Source organism: Tamandua tetradactyla, chromosome 1 (genome assembly GCF_023851605.1).
Source record: "Tamandua tetradactyla isolate mTamTet1 chromosome 1, mTamTet1.pri, whole genome shotgun sequence".
Taxonomy (NCBI): domain Eukaryota; kingdom Metazoa; phylum Chordata; class Mammalia; order Pilosa; family Myrmecophagidae; genus Tamandua; species Tamandua tetradactyla.
In genome coordinates, this window is record NC_135327.1 from 40373063 (window position 1) to 40391253 (window position 18191).

Genomic DNA, 18191 nt, shown 5'->3' on the forward strand with positions numbered 1-18191 from the left:
TCTTGGTCACAAATTCTCTCAGTGACTTTTAGTCTGAGAATGTTTTAATTTCTCCCTCATTTTTGAAGGACAATTTTGCTGGATATAGAAGTCTTGGTTGGCAGTTTTTCTCCTTTAGTAATTTAAATATATCATCCTACTGTCTTCTAGCTTCCATGGTTTCTGCTGAGAAATCTACACATAGTCTTATTGGGTTTCCCTTGTATTTGATGGATTGTTTTTCTCTTGCTGCTTTCAAGATCCTCTCTTTCTCTTTGACCTCTGACATTCTAACTAGTAAGTGTCTTGGAGAACGCCTATTTGGGTCTAATCTCTTTGGGGTGCGCTGCACTTCTTGGATCTGTAATTTTAGGTCTTTCATAAGAGTTGGGAAATTTTCAGTGATAATTTCTTCCATTAGTTTTTCTCCTCCTTTACCCTTCTCTTCTCCTTCTGGGACACCCACAACACGTATATTTGTTCGGTTCATATTGTCCTTGAGTTCCCTGATACCCTGTTCAAATTTTTCCATTCTTTTTCCGAAAGTGTCTGTTTCTTTTTGGAATTCAGATGTTCCATCCTCCAAATCACTAATTCTATATTCTGTCTCTTTAATCTATCATTGTAGGTATCCATTGTTTTTTCCATCTTTTCTACTTTATCCTTCACTTCCATAAGTTCTGTGATTTGTTTTTTCAGTTTTTCTATTTCTTCTTTTTGTTCAGCCCATGTCTTCTTCATGTCCTCCCTCAGTTTATCGATTTCTTTTTTGAAGAGGTTTTCCATTTCTGTTCGTATATTCAGCATTAGTTGTCTCAGCTCCTGTATCTCATTTGAACTATTGGTTTGTTCCTTTGACTGGGCCATATCTTCAATTTTCCGAGCGTGATCCGTTATTTTCTGCTGGTGTCTGGGCATTTGATCAGATTTCCCTGGGTGTGGGACCTGGCTGGTTGAAAGGTTTTTCTGTGTAATCTCTGGGCTCTGTTTTTCTTTTCCTGCCCAGTAGGTGGCGCTCGTGGCACACATTTGTCTGCGGGGCCACCATTAAAAGGTCCTGTGGGTCCTTTAACTTTGGAAAACTCTCGCCGTGGCGGAGGTTCGCCAGCCGAAGCGGCTTGGAAGAGTGCCAGCCGGCCCGGGGGTCCGAACGCGGGGAGGGTCGCCGGCCGCCGCAGCCCGGGAGAGCGCCCGTCCGAATTTCCTATTCGGCCCGGGGCGCCAAGCGTGGCGGGAGGGCGCCAGCCACCGTGGCCCTTGAGAGTACACTGTTCCCAACCGCACCGGGGAGTCACGTGTTTGGAAGGGACCCCCCCGGTCACCGTTATCCGTGGACTGGGGATCTCCGATCCAATTCTCTCAGTTGGTCCGGGGGGCCCCGCGTGGTGGTGGTGCCAGCCGCTGCGGCTTGAGGGGACCGCCTGCCCAATTCTGCCAGCTGGCCCGGGAAAGAGGAGGGGAGGGACTCCGGCCGCTTGCCGCCCCGTCCCGGGTAGCCCGCACCCCTCGGCGATCTCACCGGAGTGGGTTCTCCCAGCCAGTCAGCCGTTCCAGGATGGGGTACGGTGTCTTTTTGATCTCTGTCGTGTCTCCGGGAGCTGCTCTGTATTGTTTCTATGCCCCTAGTAGCTGTTCTGGAGGAGGAAAGGTGAGGATGGCAAGGCTGTCGAGGACGGTGGCAGAGGAGCCGGTGAAGACGGAAGAGGGCACGGTGGTGGTTGGAGATCCGCTGGAGCAGGAGGAGAAAGGGAAGGATAAAATGGCGGATGGAGCACCGTCGAAGCAGAAGGGGAAAGAGAAGGGCAAGATGGCGACGGGTGCGCCGGCGGAGAAAGAGGAAGAGGAGGGCTAGATGGTGGCGGGAGCGCCGGCGGAGAAAGCGGAAGAGGAGGGCTAGATGGCGGCGGGAGCATCGGCGGAGAAGGGGGAAGGGCGCTACCATGGCTTTTTTTTCGTTAACTGCTTGTGGGGAGTATCTTTTTCCATCCTCTCCCTTCAGCCTCTTTGTATCTTTGGGTCTAAGCTGTGTCTCTTATAAACATCATATAGATGGATCATATTTTTTTCTATATTCTGCCAGGTTTTTTGATTGAATAGTTTAATCCATTAACATTCAGTGTTATTACTGTCAAAGTAGTATTTACTTCACCCGTTTTATGGTTTGGTTTTATATGCCATATCTTATTTTTGTTTTTCTTTTTATCCTTTTAGTTACCCTTACTGATAATCTTCATTTCTGTACTCTCCTCTGAGCCTCCTTATCCTGCCTTTTCTTTTCAGCCAGTAGAACTCCTTTTAATGTTTCTTACAGAACAGTCTCTTGTTAACGAACTCTCTTGGCTTCTGTTTATCTGTAATATTTTAAACTCGCCCTAATTTTTGAAGGATAGCTTTGCTGGACAAATAATTCTTGGCTGGTAATTTTTCTCTTTGAGTATATTAAATATATGGTACCATTGCCTTCTCACCTCCATGGTTTCTGATGAGAAATCAGTGTTTAATTTTATCTGGCTTCCCTTAAATGTGGTGAGTTGGTTTTTTCTTGCTGCTTTCAGAGTTCTCTTTCTCTTTGGCTTTTGACAGTCTGACAAGTATGTGTCTTGGATAGGTCTTTTCAGATTTATTCTGTTTGAAGCATGTTGGACTTCTTGGATTTACATATTTATGTATTTTATAAGGATTGGTAAATTTTCAGCCATTATGTCTTCAAATATTTTTTCTGGCCCTTTTCCTTTATCTTCCCCTTCTTGCATACCCATGACACATTTGTTTGTGCTCCAGGGGCCGCAAACAGAATTACTCATAGTCTCTGGTCACAGTTTCTCAGTCTCTTCATCTTGTACTTTCCTGGACATTGTACTGTTCTTTTTTGATCCCTGGATCCCCAAACAGTTTCTCACAGATTTAAGAAGAAAATTAGATTCTGCCGTTCCCTCTCTAATTTTCGATTTTGGAAACTCCTCCTGAGAACCCTTTTGTGTTCAGCACTCCTTTGCAGCTTGTGTTCTACCCTGTGGACTTCCATTCTAGGATGTACATATTCATATCTTTCGTTAAATTTGGGAAGTTTCCTGCCATTATATCTTTGAATGTTTCTTCTGTCCCTTTCTTCTCCTGGGACTCCCGTAATGCATAGGTTGGTACACGTGATAGTGTCCCACAGGTCCCATAGGCTGTTTATTCTTTTCTATTATTTTATCTTTCAGCTTCTCAGCCTGAATCATTTCAGTGGTCTGGTCTTCGAGTTCACTGATTGTTTTTGTTTTTGCCAGCTCCCAATATGGTGTTGAAACAGTCTAGCAAATATATCATTTCAGTTACTGTGCTCTTCAGCCACAGTATCTCTCTGGAGAAATTCCTTTATTGTTCATTCATTGTTTTCCTCAATGCCTTAGTTCTTTCTCAGTGTTTTTCTTTATCTCCTTGATCGTATTGATGATCATTATTTTCTGTCCAGTAAGTCTCTGTCCACAAAGTTTAAAGTTTGGTCCTCTTCTTTTCATGGTTTCTGGATATTTATCTTATTCCTTTGGATGGGCCATCGTTTCTTGATTCTTTATCTTATAATCTTTTATTGCACTCTTTATATTTTAATATTTTAAAGTGTTCTCTGCTATTTATTCCCTGAGATGTCTGTTTCATGAGTTTTTGATGAGCTGTTGACATGCCAGATTTTCTTCAATGGCAGTTCTCCAATCAGGAAGTTTAGCCCAAGGTGGATACAAAGTGTAGGGTCCTCCTTTTATTATTCTGGGCCTGTGTCTTGTCCTGGGTTTGTGCTTAGTAGTGACTTAGGAGTTCCCCTGTTTACTTAGGAGTTTGAATGCCCCCTCTGCTCCCCAGGAGATAGACTTTCTTCCTCCCCCAGGTGTTCTGAGAAGTTTAAGCAGATAAGCCTTTGCCCCAGGTCATCTGTCTCAGTTGTTTCTTACTCTTCTTTGGTTGTCTCAAGCTGTTTATGCCAAGAGGGCAAATTCTCCGAGGGAGAACCATGCTGGAAAGGAGTTTTCCAGTTTCTTAGGCAGTCTTTCTCAGCCCGAAGAAGGCCACGGACTTATAAAGGGAACACTGCCCCACTCCAAACTGCCCTGGAGAGGGTTGAGGGGGGAGACCAGGAAGGGCACTGCGAGTGTCTTCTACAGCTTCCCAAAACGCTGCTTTCTTGACCTACTGCCTAAATGCAGCCCTTCAACGGTCCTGCTCAGCTCTGAGGAGGCATAGCCTCTTAAAGTCTCCTCCCCTGCCTTTGTCCAGGGTAGGTTGGAACAATGGTGTCCTCATAACTGGGCTCTCAGCAATCCAGAGACACACATCAAAAGCTGTGATCAGTGATTGGTGGGTTTTTATGTTCCTTTTTGGCACCAGCAAGCTATTCCAGGGTCTGGAGTCCACTGAGGCCTGCCATGCGATGGAATGGGTGCCCCATAGCTACCATGCAGAGAGGGGAGTTTACTGTTTTTTTTACCATAATTTACTAGCCTCTTCAACCTGCCGTACTTTGGATACTGGAGTTTCAAAATAATTGTTGCAGATAGTTCCTTCCTGTTTAGTAGTTTTTCCTTGAGCTTCCTACTCTACCATCTTCCCGAAATCTCTCCCTTTTGACTGGAGATTTTAGTCCATTGGTGTTTAGAGTGACTACTAATAGACTTTGTTCTGTCATTCTGCTCTTTGGGTTTTGTAAATCTTATATATTTTTTGCCCCTCAATTCTTCCATTATTTTCTACTTTTATATTTATTTTATTTTTTATGGTAAACCATTTTGAGTCTTCTCTTATTTTCTTCCTTGTATACTTTTCACGTTTTTTTTTTGTAGTAACCAGGTGGGGCTTACATCTTATCCGTCCTACATCTATATAATCATATTTGAATTGATGTCATCTTCGTTTCAGTAGACTACACAAACTGTTTCTGTACTCTACCTCCCCTCCGTCTTTTTATTGTACTTGTTACAAATATCTTTATCCAAAACCATAGTTTTTAAGTACTTTTTATGCGTTTGCTTTTTAGAACCTGCACAAAGTAAAAAGTGAGGTTATCTAACAAAATACAATATAACAGTACTGGTGTTTATAATTATCCATGTGGTTATGTTTTCTGAGATCTTTATTTCCTTCTTCCCCTAGGATTACTGTCTGATGCCCTTTCCTTTCAGTCTGAAAAACTACCTTTAACATTGCTTACTTGCAGGGCACATAGATTGGTGACATGCTGTCTCAGCTTTTGTTTATCTGAGAATGTATAAATTTCTCCCTGTTTGAAAGACAGTGTTGCTAGATATAAAATTCTTCATTGGCAGTTATTTTCTTTAAGCTCTTAAATATTTTGTCCCACTGCCTTCTTGCCTCCATTGTTTCTCATGAATAATCTTCACTTATTCTTAATGGGGTTCCCTTGTAATGATAGTTGCTTTTGTCTTGTAGTTTTTTGCTTATGATTTTTTTTCTGTTCTGGTTCTCTTTGAGTTTCTCCTGTTTGAAATTCATTGGGCTTCTCAAATGTGTATAAATACATGTCTTTCTTCAAATTTGTGAAATTTTCTGCCATTATTTCTTTAAATAATCCTCCTGTCCCTTTCTTTTTCTTCTCTTTCTAGGACTCCTATAATGTATATATAAGGGCTTGATGGTGTCCCACATATCTCTTAGGCTCTGTTTGCTTTTCAGTGTGTTTTTCTTTCTGTTTCTTAACATGAATAATTTCAGTAGTCTCATCTTTGAATTCACTGATCCTTTTTTCTTCCAGCTCCGATCTGCTTTTCAAACTCTTTATTTGTTATTGAGTTCTTCAACTCCAGAATTTGTTTGGTTCCCTTTTATAATTTCTCTCTCTTTGAGATTCTCATTTTTGTCATTTATCATTTTCCTGATATCCTTCAGTTCTTTCTCCATGTTTTTCTTTAAGCATATTGAAGATCTTTTTATTTTTTAAGTTTTTATCCTAAGTCCAAAGTCTTATTTTCTTTGTTAATGGTTTCTCAAGGTTTATCGTGTGGGTTTAGATGGGCCACTGTTTCCTCTTTCTTTGTCTTATGATCTTTTTTTTGCACACGAAACATTTTTGTAATTTAATGTGTTATCTCTGGAATTTGGTTCTGGAATCCTCTGTTAATTTTTTTCTAGCGAGTGTTCATGATTTTCACTCAGATTTTCTTGAGTGCCAAGAGCTAAAAAAAAAAACAGTGCAAAAAATATCTTTCACAGTCTTTGCTAAATTGCTCTATGTTGGTTCATGCTCTCTAGAATTTAGTCCTTCTACTAAGAAGAACTAAAGTGATAGTACAAGATCTTTTCCGTCTTTTTTGTGCCTTAAGAATTCTCCCATTTACAGGAATCTGAATGCCCCCTCTACTTTGTACAAATTTCCTTCCCTCATAAGTATTCTTTTGTATGCCCTGAAGCCAATAATCCTTTTCTCAGGCAACTTTGATATGCTTTAGCTGTCTACAGGCTGCTGATAATGTGCAGGGCAAGTTTTGATGCCGCAAGACATACATGAGTGTCCTGCTTAGTCCTCTCTGCTGCCTCCTGTTAGTTTGGTGTCCTAATATGTGCTTAGGGGTTATTCTGATCCCTTGCAGAACAGGACCAGGGGCCCAGAGCAGAAGTGTAGGTTGGCTCCGTCCTGCATGGAGGGGCTGGGGAAGGGCACCGCAAACACACCATGAGCTATTCCTGCCATTCTTTTTTATGCAGTTTTATTCAGATGTATTCACATACCGTATGATCATCCAAAATGTACAGTCAGTGGTTCACAGTATCATCATATAGTTATGCATTCATCACTACAAACACTTTTTGAACATTTTCATTACTCCAAAAAATAACAATTTAAAAAGAACACCTGACGCATCCATATTCCTTATCACCCCTATTATTTATTTATTTGTCCTTATTTATTTACTTATCGGTCCATACACTGAATAGAGGGAGTGTCAGCCATAAGGTTTTCAAAATCATGGTCCCACTGTAACAGCTATATAGTAATACAATTGTCTTCAAGAATCAAGGCTACTGATTACAGTTCATGTTTCAGGTATTTCCTTCTAGCTGTTCTAATATCCCTAAAAACTGAAAAGCAATATCTATATAATGCATAAGAATAACCTCCGGAATGTCCTCTTGATTCTATTAGAAATCTCTCAGCCACTGAAATGTTATTTTGTTTCATTTCCCTTCCCCCTTTTGGTGAAGAACGCTGTCTCAATCCCTCAGTGCTGGGTCCAGGATCATCCCCAGAAATGTTGTCTCAAGTTGCCAGAGAGATTTAAACCCCTGGTAGTCATGTCCCATGCTCCTACCATTTTTTAAGTTGTATTTTCTTGATTTAAAGTTCACTGAGTTACTGCCACACTTTAACTCTTGTCCATAGTTCTGGGGAAGATGGCTCTGCCAATTTTTACTTGTTCAAAGATTCCTGCAGTTTCTTATGCCACCATCGTGGACTATCAGAAACTTCTTCTTTAGAATTTCATTTTAAATTTTAATACCCCTCTGTGCAGCCATACAGTTATATATTCAGTCTGTAACATTTTAACCTTTATATGTCTTTTGTAGGCCTATGTGAGTTTTTTTTAAACTTTTCTTAAAAGGGAACAAAGAAGCAGCCCTTCATTTAATTATATATAATTTCCTGGATTTTCTCATAAATTATATTCATAGGTTGTGCATCTTCACTGCTAGTAAAGAGCAAATGCCATTTTTGGAGATTAGCTTTGTGTAAATTAATGGAAAAGATTAATTTTGTGATGTTGATCTGAGAATATAAAATATCTTTGTTACTTTCTGTTGTCAGTCAAAAAGCCTTTCTGCAAAGAAGTACTCAGAGTTTGATGGCTGTGTTATTGGTGTTTCTTAAACCAAGGTTGAATTTCCAAAGTTAGTTCCCATGTCTGATCATAAATGATATCAGGGTTTGAAAACAGAAACTTGTGAAAATAAATTGAATGTGGAGTGGGGCGCCTATTTTTATTAGTTTTAGTAAAATTACTAACTACCAAAATGAGTATTAGCAATGGACTTCAATATTTTATAAAAATTTCTTATCCTACTATAGGATCCTGAAAGGACAAGACAGGTATACCAAGCCTCTTTGGAACTAATTCCTCATAAAAAGGTATGTTTGTTCTAATGAGTTCAGTTCCAAACAAGCCAAAATACTGCTTCTGTGCAAGGCATGATAGATGATATAAATTAGAACAAACTATGCAAATACCCTTGCGTCTGGTAACAGCTTCCGATCCAGTTGAGAGGGCAGTATGTGTTAACTAATATATGAGTAATACAGAAATTGAGAGAATGGATCATTTGAATAGACTGACCATAAAGAGGAAGACATACATCCAGAGAGCATGCAACACATGTGGAAGGCAAATGAGTAAGTGTACATGATGAACATGTACATTTTGTGTAAATGGTTTAAATATCTCTGCCATATTTTCCAGTGCAAGGAACAAAGTATGTTTCTTTCTGTGGTAATGTTGATTGAGTTACTTTCTGGAAAAGTAATAGGATGTTTTGCCCACTTAAAAGCATGTAGTAGGAAATTTACATTTGAAATAAATATTGCCAAAAATATAATACAAGTCTGGGTTAAGGCAAGAGTTTCCAACAAGTAAATCAGACTCTACAGGTAAACCTTAAAGCTTTGCTTGGTTCTTCTCTAGCCATGTTCCATTCTAACTTTCTCCTTGTTGTCATTTAACAGTAGACAGGGAGGAAAAACCCACAATGGTAACTTCTACACTACTGTATTCTGTTCTCACTAACTGTTATCCTACCTGCCCAACAATTTATCACCTCCCTTCTTATTCCCATAAAAAGTGAAATCAAGTCTTCATGGAAATAAAAATTAGCACTTATCAAAATCTTTTATAACTCCTGACATAAATTAGATCTTAAATACACCCTTCCCATAGATGATTTTTTGATGGAAAAACAATTAAAATGAGTAACACAAGGCTAACCACAATTCTCCCTTCTACTTGCTACTGCTTGATGAAGATTTTATTCATTGTAATGTATCCCAGACATTCAAACCAAATTATGAAATGTCAGGTGTAATTTTTATTTATTGTTTATCAAGATTGAGTACAGGGCGGGCCGCGGTGGCTCAGCGGGCAAAGTGCTTGCCTGCTATGCCGGAGGACCTCGGTTCGATTCCCGGCCCCAGCCCATGTAACAAAACAAAACAAAATACAATAAAACAAGAAAATGTTTAAAGATGTTTCCCTTTCTTCCTCCCTTCCTTCCTTCCATCCTTCCTTCCTTCTCTCTGTCTTTCCTTCCCTTCCTCCCTTAAAAAAAAAAAAAAAAAAGATTGAGTACAGATGCTATCTGCAAGTGCAGTCACTTTTAGAAAATGTTTGTATCTCCTAATGAAGTCTAATATAATTATCTGTGTTGCCCAGATTACCAAGAAAATACTGGATATGAAATCTAATATCCACTATTGATGTCTTAAGACCAATAAAGGAAATTTTGGTAGCCCCTACACTAAAATTATGTATCTGGATTTATGCCTTATTTATGAAATTATATTTATCAAAAAGACTTTGGATATTATAAATGCTTGCATTTTACTGATGAAGAAGGTGAGACGGAAGAAGTTAGGTAAATTAGCAATATCACAAAAATCATGTAGTAAAAGAGCCCATTGTTCTTTCCAATGTTTTGATTTCCTTTTGTTGCTTTAGGATGTGCTATTTTTTTTATTCAGCACATGTAATGCTTGATATTCTCATTTTGATGGTAGCTGCACTCCATAGACAGACAAATAGCAAAATGATAAACATCACAACACAACAAAAATTTATTTGGGTATTGACTTTGGATTCAGTCTTTTGAAATCCCTATGTCAACATAAAAATTTGAAACTGACTAGTGCCCAATATATATAGATTCTTTCATATGTAGAAGGCCTTTTATAAATATGTATCAGTTTTATTTGTCTATTTAATTTGAAGCTATCATTACATGTTCATTGTCAATATCATGTTCGTTCATGCTGGCAAAATAAAAACTATTTAACACTTAAAAAAACATGTAAGGTAAAAAACATAGTCTGTTCTAAGTAGTGGCATCTTGCAGTTTTATGTAATACAGTAAGGGTTCTAGGTCATGGTTAGATATTTTGTTTTTGGTTTTTGCAAAATATAGTCATCCTGGCATGTAAACAAGCAATATACTTTCTTCTACTTCTAAAGTTTTAGGGATATCCAATTGCTGGTAGCCTTTTATTAATTTGTATGTAATTTAACTCAGTTTGAATTTGTCTCTTCAGCTAGATGTTTTTATGCTTTTCTTTTCTAGTTCACATTTGCCAAAATGTGGTTACTGTATGCACAATTTGAAATAAGACAGAAAAATTTACCATTTGCCAGAAGAGCTTTGGTAAGTAAAGAAAGGATCAAGAAGCATCATTAAGTTCTGTAGGAAGGAAATTGAAATCTTAGTGCTAACAAGTTGTCTAGTTCCTTTTAGGAAAGAAACAGAACCATTATGCCTTTATAGTCTGAGACATTGAAAAACACACAGCCTTAGAATAAAAATTGGGTGACAATGGTTAGATTATTATTATTACCTAGGGCAAATAAACATTCTTTTTCAGTGTAGGAAACTTATATCTTCCATCTGCCAGATCTTTACTCAGACTAGAGTTAACTAGTCTAAGTGTGTGCTAAATTTTCGGTGTATTTTTATACATTCCCTAAGAAATCCTGAGAAACTAAGTAAAATCCAGAATAGTTGCTCAGACATTTCTGGAACACTGTCCCTGCTGAATGATACCAGTAAGCTGACCCTCTTGACAGCTGACAGGTTTCCTTTAGCTTTTCATCACAAACTAGTATGAACAGTGTGTGATACCATGGGAGGAAAGAATTCCTTGCCCTGTTTACTCTACAAGAGACTTCCTCAGCAAAAAAAAAAACCAGTTTCTAGGGACAGGCCAATAATGTCTCTGTACAGATTGAATTTACTGAGGTGTCACAGTGGCTTGGTCATTTTATTTTCCAGGGAACTTCCATAGGCAAATGTCCAAAGAACAAGTTATTTAAAGGTTATATAGAATTGGAGCTACAGCTTCGAGAATTTGACAGATGCCGGAAGCTTTATGAAAAGTTCCTGGAATTTGGACCTGAAAATTGTACCTCTTGGATTAAATTTGCAGAATTGGAGACGATCCTTGGCGATATTGAGAGAGCCCGGGCAATCTACGAGCTGGCCATCAGCCAGCCACGCCTTGACATGCCAGAGGTGAGGACCTTGAGCAGGATGTGATTTTCTGTCAGATGCCTCTCTTGTATCCTTTAGATAGCAGCTGAATGTATATGCCATTTAGAGTGTAGGACCATCTAACCATAGTCTTTTCTACTCAGAACAGGGGTTGCTGTTTTTAGGATCTAAAGGAAGAACAGCAGCCCTATACTCAAATCCCAGAGTGTAGCAAACTCCCAGAATGTATTGGGATATAATGTGAAAGGTGATTGGTGCCTTCCTCCCCTTCTCCAACAGTGTGGACTGAGGGGCATAGGAAAGAGAAAGCTAGGCAGGGAGAGATTAGCACGCAACCCCCTCTGGAAAGTAAGGAAGATGGAGGGTGGGACTGCAGGTCCCAGGGTTCTCCTGGCATAGTGTTGCTTAGATTGAATCAACAAAGGGACTCCAACTAAACCAGGGTGTTCCTGGAATTACTGCCCGGGTCCTGGAAGTCTTGGTCAGGAACAGGACCTGTGTACCTTCAATATTTTAAGTTTGAGCCACAAGGGGGCACCAAACCACAGCTAAGAATGAAAATCTTGCAGGACCCAGAGCTCAGCACTACTGTTTCGTTGATCTTGCACTGATATGACATTGCATTTGATGGTTTGGGCCTCACCTCAGCACGTTAGGTTCCACCAGTCTGCCTCAGTTCCTCTACCAGATTACCAGCTCCCAGGGGTTAGGGCCATATCTTATTCATCCTGTGCCCTGGCAGACTGGGGGCAGCTGTTCAGTGAATGCATACTGAATTGAAGTCAGATGCTAACAGAAATTTCCACTGGAGACAAGAACAGTACATACTGGCTAATCTAGACCTAAATTCCTCTCAGAAGTTCGTTTGCATGTGGTAGGATCGTGAAAGGTGCCTAAGAGACTCTGACAAGTTTCTCAGCTCTACTTGTTAAGTTCAGTACTTGAAAAAACTGACAGAGTATCCTAAAATGAACTGAATCCCTTTATTTTCTTATATTCCAGAATTCTAGCCCTGTTTTGGCCTGCTTGTAAATACAGATATCATGTACTTTAGCTATATGCCATCTGTCCTTTAGTTCAGTAAATGTTCTAGATCCCTCAGTAAATTCCAGAGTGATTTCAACAGTGAATAAAGAAGTATTTGCAAAGTCCCCTTGGGGGAATAGGGAGAACAGGGTAAAATCCAACTTCCCTATTTGGAAAATTCACTGTCTACTCACAAGCATGGGGACAACCAAATCAATGGGCTGAGCCCATCTTGGAGTTTTCCCTATGAAAGTTATCCCTGCAATGAATAGGCTAAGCCTCCTTAAAATTAGGCCTAAGAGTCACCTCCAGAGAACCTCTTTTGTGGCTCATATGTGGCCTCACTCTCAGCCAAAACGACACGTGAACCCACTGCCCTCCCCCGCTCTACGTGGACGTGACTCCCAGGGGTGTAAACCTCCCTGGCAAAATGGGTCAGAAATCCTAGAATGAGCTGGGACTCAGCATCACGGGATTGAGACAGCCTTCTAGACTGAAAGGGGGAAGAGAGAAATGAGACAAAATAAAGTGTCAGTGGCTGAGAGATATCAAACAGAGTCGAGAGGTTATTCTGGAGGTTATTCTTACGCATTATATAGATATCCCCTTTTTAGTTTATGGTGTATCAGAGTAGCTAGAGGGAAGTACTTGAAACTGTAGAGCTGTGTTCCAGTAGCTATGTTTCTTGAAAATGATTGTAAATGATATAGCTTTTGCAATGTGACTGTGTGATTGTGAATACCTTGTGTCTGATGCTCCTTTTATCTAGGGTATGGACAGATGAGTAAAAATATGGATAAGAAATAAATAATAGGGGGAACAAAGGTTAAAATAAATTGAGTAGATTGAAGTACTAGTGGTTAGTGAAAGGGAATGGTAAAGGGGTATGGCATGTATGAGTTGTTTCTTTTTTCTTTCTTTTGCTGGAGAGATGCAAATGTTCAAAAAAATGATCATGGTGATGAATACACAACTATGTGATGATATTGTGAGCCATTGATTGTACCCGTGTCGAGAATGTTTGTGTGTTTATTCATTGTTTATAATTTAAAAAAAAGAGAGTTCTAGATCTCTGTATGTAGGTTAGACTCATAGCCATGCTGCTGTGCTCTGGATAGGGAAATATTGCTTTCTAAATGTCAATAATGACACATTGTATTCTTTCTTAGGTGCTTTGGAAATCATATATTGATTTTGAAGTTGAACAGGAAGAAACTGAAAGAACACGAAATCTTTACAGACGATTGCTTCAGCGGACACAACATGTCAAGGTATCCTGTGCTCTCTAGATTTTCTTTTGGTTTTATTTGAAGCTGCAGTCCCCAGATAAAGAAAATACTATACTGTATGGCTTTTTTTTCCTCTTTAATTCAGTTCAGATGACTTCCTTGCTCTTAGAACCTGTGAGTTTCAGAGGACTTTGGACTAGTAAGCTTATACCAGGACTGCGTCTATGCCTCACGTGAAGAGCTTAGTTATCACATTGATTCGGGATAAAAAAAAGTTTAAGTTTTGTCAGGATTGTAAGCCTTATTTCAGATACCTAATTAGATATAGAGTTTGTTTGTATGTTATGTTTTATGGAATACTAGAGGTGGACATGTTAGTATGTTCAGATGTCATTAGCTAGATATTAGCTTTACTGTTATTACATTATTAACTTCTGAATGACATGGTTCATTTGGTTCTATACATTTTTTTTTTAGGTATGGATCAGTTTTGCTCAATTTGAGCTGACTTCAGGGAAAGAAGGAAGTTTGGCTAAATGCAGGCAAATTTATGAAGAGGCTAACAAAACCATGCGAAACTGTGAAGAAAAGGAAGAGAGACTAATGTTGCTGGAATCTTGGCGAGGCTTTGAAGATGAATTTGGAGCCGTATCAGATAAGGAGAGAGTGGATAAACTCATGCCAGAGAAAGTCAAGAAGAGAAGAAAAGTCCAGGCTGATGATGGGGTAAGAACTGAGCTCCTGGAGCACTTCATCTCATATCAAGTGAATAAAAATTTGAAATTTGGCTTTGAAATACCTGCTTTTACATGGCATATGTATAGTCTTATCATGGAGCAGACAACTTGGAGTAGGGACATTTCATCTGAATACTATGGGAATACCTGTAGTCCTGCTGGTGATGCAGAATGTGAGGGGTTTGGCAAAAGCTTCTTCATGGCAGTTGATTGCTGAAACTACATGAAGTGATTTCTGAAACAATAAGCAAGAAGTTCGGGTGGTGGGAAGTGAAACTGAACTTTTAGGTAAGAGCCAATCCATAGAAGACTTTGTAAGATATCTGAAGGAGTTTGTGGGAATCATGGAAAGCTTTTAAGCACAAAATGATGTGGCCAGGTCACTGTATGGATACATGGCAGGTACCACCTGTAGGCAGACTCCAGGGTCCTAAATTGGAGGAAAGATCAGTGAGGAAGCTGTTGTCATAAACTAACAAGCAAGTGTGGAAGGTAAACTAGAGCAGGGTTTATGTTAGAGCAATGTTTGGGAAGTGAAATCAGTGATTGGAGATGGGAATGAAGGCAAGGAGACAGAATAATAATGCATAGGTTTATGGCTTTGGGTACTGGGTAAATACTTAGTAAATTTTACAAAATCATTTAACATTTTAAACATTAGACTGTAAGTTGGAGACAACTCCAGGTGTCATCTTGGTTGACTGTAGAGGGACTGTGCTTAGATTTCTAGAATTTTTTTCCATCAAGCCAGTTCATTTCCAAACTTTCAGCCCTAGCCCTTGTTCCTTCTGAAGATGACATTTTGTAAAAACATCTGATAAATTGTATTAGGACTCTGGGTTTCTCAGTGAAAATTCTCTATTTTAAAGTAACTGAAATATGGGTATTTCAGCCACAGGTTAGCATATCTTTTTTTTTTTAAGTGTTAGCATTTTAATACATTGAATTTAATAAAACATATTATTGAAATTAATTTCACCCGCTTTTGCCTTTTAAAATGTCACATATCTATTTTTTTAAATACAAAAAAACACTAAATAAACATAGACATTCCTATTTTGATCATTCCGTTCTACATATATAATCAGTAATCCACAATTATCATCACATAGTTGCATATTCATTCATCATCATGATCATTTCTTAGAACATTTGCATCAATTCAGAAAAAGAAATTAAAAGACAACAGACCTGAAAATGTAGAGCTGTGTTCCAGTAGCCATGTTTCTTGAGGATGATTGAATAATGATACAGCTGTCACAATGTGACTGTGTGATTGTGAAAACCTTGTGTCTGATGCTCCTTTTATCTACCTTGTCAACAAAGGAGTAGAACATATGGAATAAAAATAAATAATAAGGGGAACAAATGCTAAAATAAATTTAGTTTAAATACTAGTGATCAATGAAAGCGAGGCGTAAGGGGTATGGTAGGTATAATCTTTTTTTTTCTTTCCTGTGTTTGTTTTATTTCTTTTTTTATTGTCTTTTTATTTCTTTTTCTGAATTAATGCAAATGTTCTAAGAAATGATGAATATGCAACTAAGTGATGATATTGTGAATTACTGATTATGTATGTTGTTTTATTTTGTTTATTTTTTAATTAATTAATAAAAAAAGACAACAGAAAAAGAAATAAAACGAAAACAGAAAAAATATATATACATACCATACCCTTTACCCCTCCCTTTCATTGATCACTAGCATTTCAAACTAAATTTACTGAACATTTGTTCCCCATATTATTTATTTTTATTCCATATGTTCTACTCGTCTGTTGACAAGGTAGATAAAAGGAGCATCAGACACAAGGTTTTCACAATCACACATCACATTTTGAAAGCTATATCATTATGCAATCATCTTCAAGAAATATGGCTACTGGAAAACAGCTCTACATTTTCAGGCAGTTCCCTCCAGCCTCTCCATTACATCTTGAATAACAAGGTGATAGTACTTAATGCGTAAGAATAACCTTGGGGTAACCTCTCGACTTTGTTTGGAATCTCTCAGCCATTGACATTTTGTCTCATTTCACTCTTCCCCCTTTTGGTCAAGGTTTTCTCAATCCTTTGATGCTGAGTCTGAGCTCATCCTAGGGTTTTTCTCAAACCCTTGATGCTGAGTCTCGGCTCATTCTAGGATATCCATCCCACATTGCCAGGAAGTCCCATACTTCCTATCCCACACTCCTGGGAGTCATGTCCCACATAGACAGGGGGAGGGTGGTGAGTTTGCTCATTGTGTTGGCTGGAGAGAGAGCACATCTGAGCAACAAAAGAGGTTCTCTTGGGGTGGGTGACTCTTAGGCCTAATTTTAAGTAGGCTTGACCTATCCTTTGTGGGGTTAAGTTTCATATGAACAAACCCCAAGACTGGGGGCTCAGCCTTTAGCTTTGATTTTCCACACTGCTTGTGAGAATATCAAGAATTCAACTTGGGAAGGTTGAGTTTTCCCCCGTTCTCACCATTCTCCGAAGGGGACTTTGCAAATACTTTTCCACTCACTGATTAAATCACTCTGGATTTTATCGGGGCATCACTGTGGACAAACCAACAAAATCTCATGTCCTACCCAAGGTTCCATGTACTTATGGTGTTCAACCAAGCTATCTACATAAGTTATATTAGGAAATGCACTAGTCAAAATATAAATTTTGTACCAAATAAACATTTTTTGCTTTAGTCTCACACATAAGTTGAAATTTTAAAATATTAACTACTATCTATTTTCACCACCCTGCAGTAATGACCTTCCTTTGTTCTTCCTCATGCAAAAACATTTTTAAAATTTGTACATTTAGTCACTATCATTATACACTCCAGGTATTCCTAGATTATACCATCTCAGTCTTTATCGTTTATCTTTCTTTCTGATTTCATTTATGCCCCCAGACCTCCTCCCTCTATAGTCTCACATTCAGCTTCACTCAGTGTTTAACATAATTGTTATTAGTTAGGTCTTATTGTGCTGTTCATTTCTGAGTTTTTATATTCAGTCCTGTTGCACAAGAGTTAGCATATCTTTTGTTTATTTCTATAGTCTGATGCAGGCTGGGAGGAATACTATGATTACATCTTTCCAGAAGATGCTGCCAACCAACCCAACCTCAAACTCCTGGCCATGGCCAAACTTTGGAAGAAACAGCAACAGGAAAAGGAGGCTGCAGAGCAAGATCCAGATAAGGACATTGATGAGAGTGAATCCTGATTTTTTTTTTCATATTAAGTATTTTATTTTTATAAATTAGTACTTTGGAACTCTTGTGACTCCTGTAAGTTTTTGTATATTTTACCAGTAATGAATTGATTGGAATTCTTTGACAGATACTTTTGAATTATTTTAAAAATGCTCTTGGGTTAGAGTTAGGGGAGGGAGATTGCAAATAAAGGAACGTTTTACCTGTTGGATTTATCTGATGCCTAACTTTTCAAGCCAGTGCACCCATGTTGTACATTAGAAAATCTAATTAGGGAATGCTTAGCTTCTATTTTAGATGGAACTGCAAATCTTTTAAAGTCTACGCAGGCACCAAAAATCGAACCCAGGCCTCCAGCATGGCGGGCAAGAATTCTCCCACTGAGTCACTGTCGCACTGCCCTACAATAACTTTTAGGGTATCATTTTTTGATGCCCATGTTCTTTGTAAAGATGTTTTATGCATTCCTCTCAAAGCTATTAACTCTTTTGGGTTTTCAAAGTCACAGACATGAGTTCATTTCCTAGCTGTCCACTTAGTAATATATTATTAACCTTTATTTTTACTTTTCTCAAAATGAGTCTGATATTACTTTGCCAGCCTATTCTGAAGATTAAATTAGAAAAGGAATATGTCCAGCATATATAGGTACTCATTAATTGTTCATTCCCAGCCATCTTCTGAAATATGTTAGTTCCTTGTAGAATTCAATGTGCTTGGCTTACTTTTAACTTGTGTATATCTTTACATCTTAATAATGCTTGTAATACTAAATGATTTTTAAA

General features: G+C 38.5%; 1 protein-coding gene across 1 annotated transcript in view; it reads left to right on the plus strand.

Moving 5' to 3' along the window:
- Positions 1-17615, plus strand: part of CRNKL1 (crooked neck pre-mRNA splicing factor 1) — a 40698-nt gene extending 23083 nt beyond the window's left edge. Inside the window, exons 9-14 of the mRNA XM_077114807.1 lie at positions 8036-8095; positions 10291-10371; positions 10996-11235; positions 13410-13511; positions 13947-14195; positions 17250-17615. Of these exons, the coding sequence (XP_076970922.1) occupies positions 8036-8095; positions 10291-10371; positions 10996-11235; positions 13410-13511; positions 13947-14195; positions 17250-17417 (900 nt within the window). The 3' untranslated portion in view covers positions 17418-17615. The remainder of the gene's footprint in view (positions 1-8035; positions 8096-10290; positions 10372-10995; positions 11236-13409; positions 13512-13946; positions 14196-17249) is intronic.
- The last annotated feature ends 576 nt before the right edge of the window (positions 17616-18191 follow it).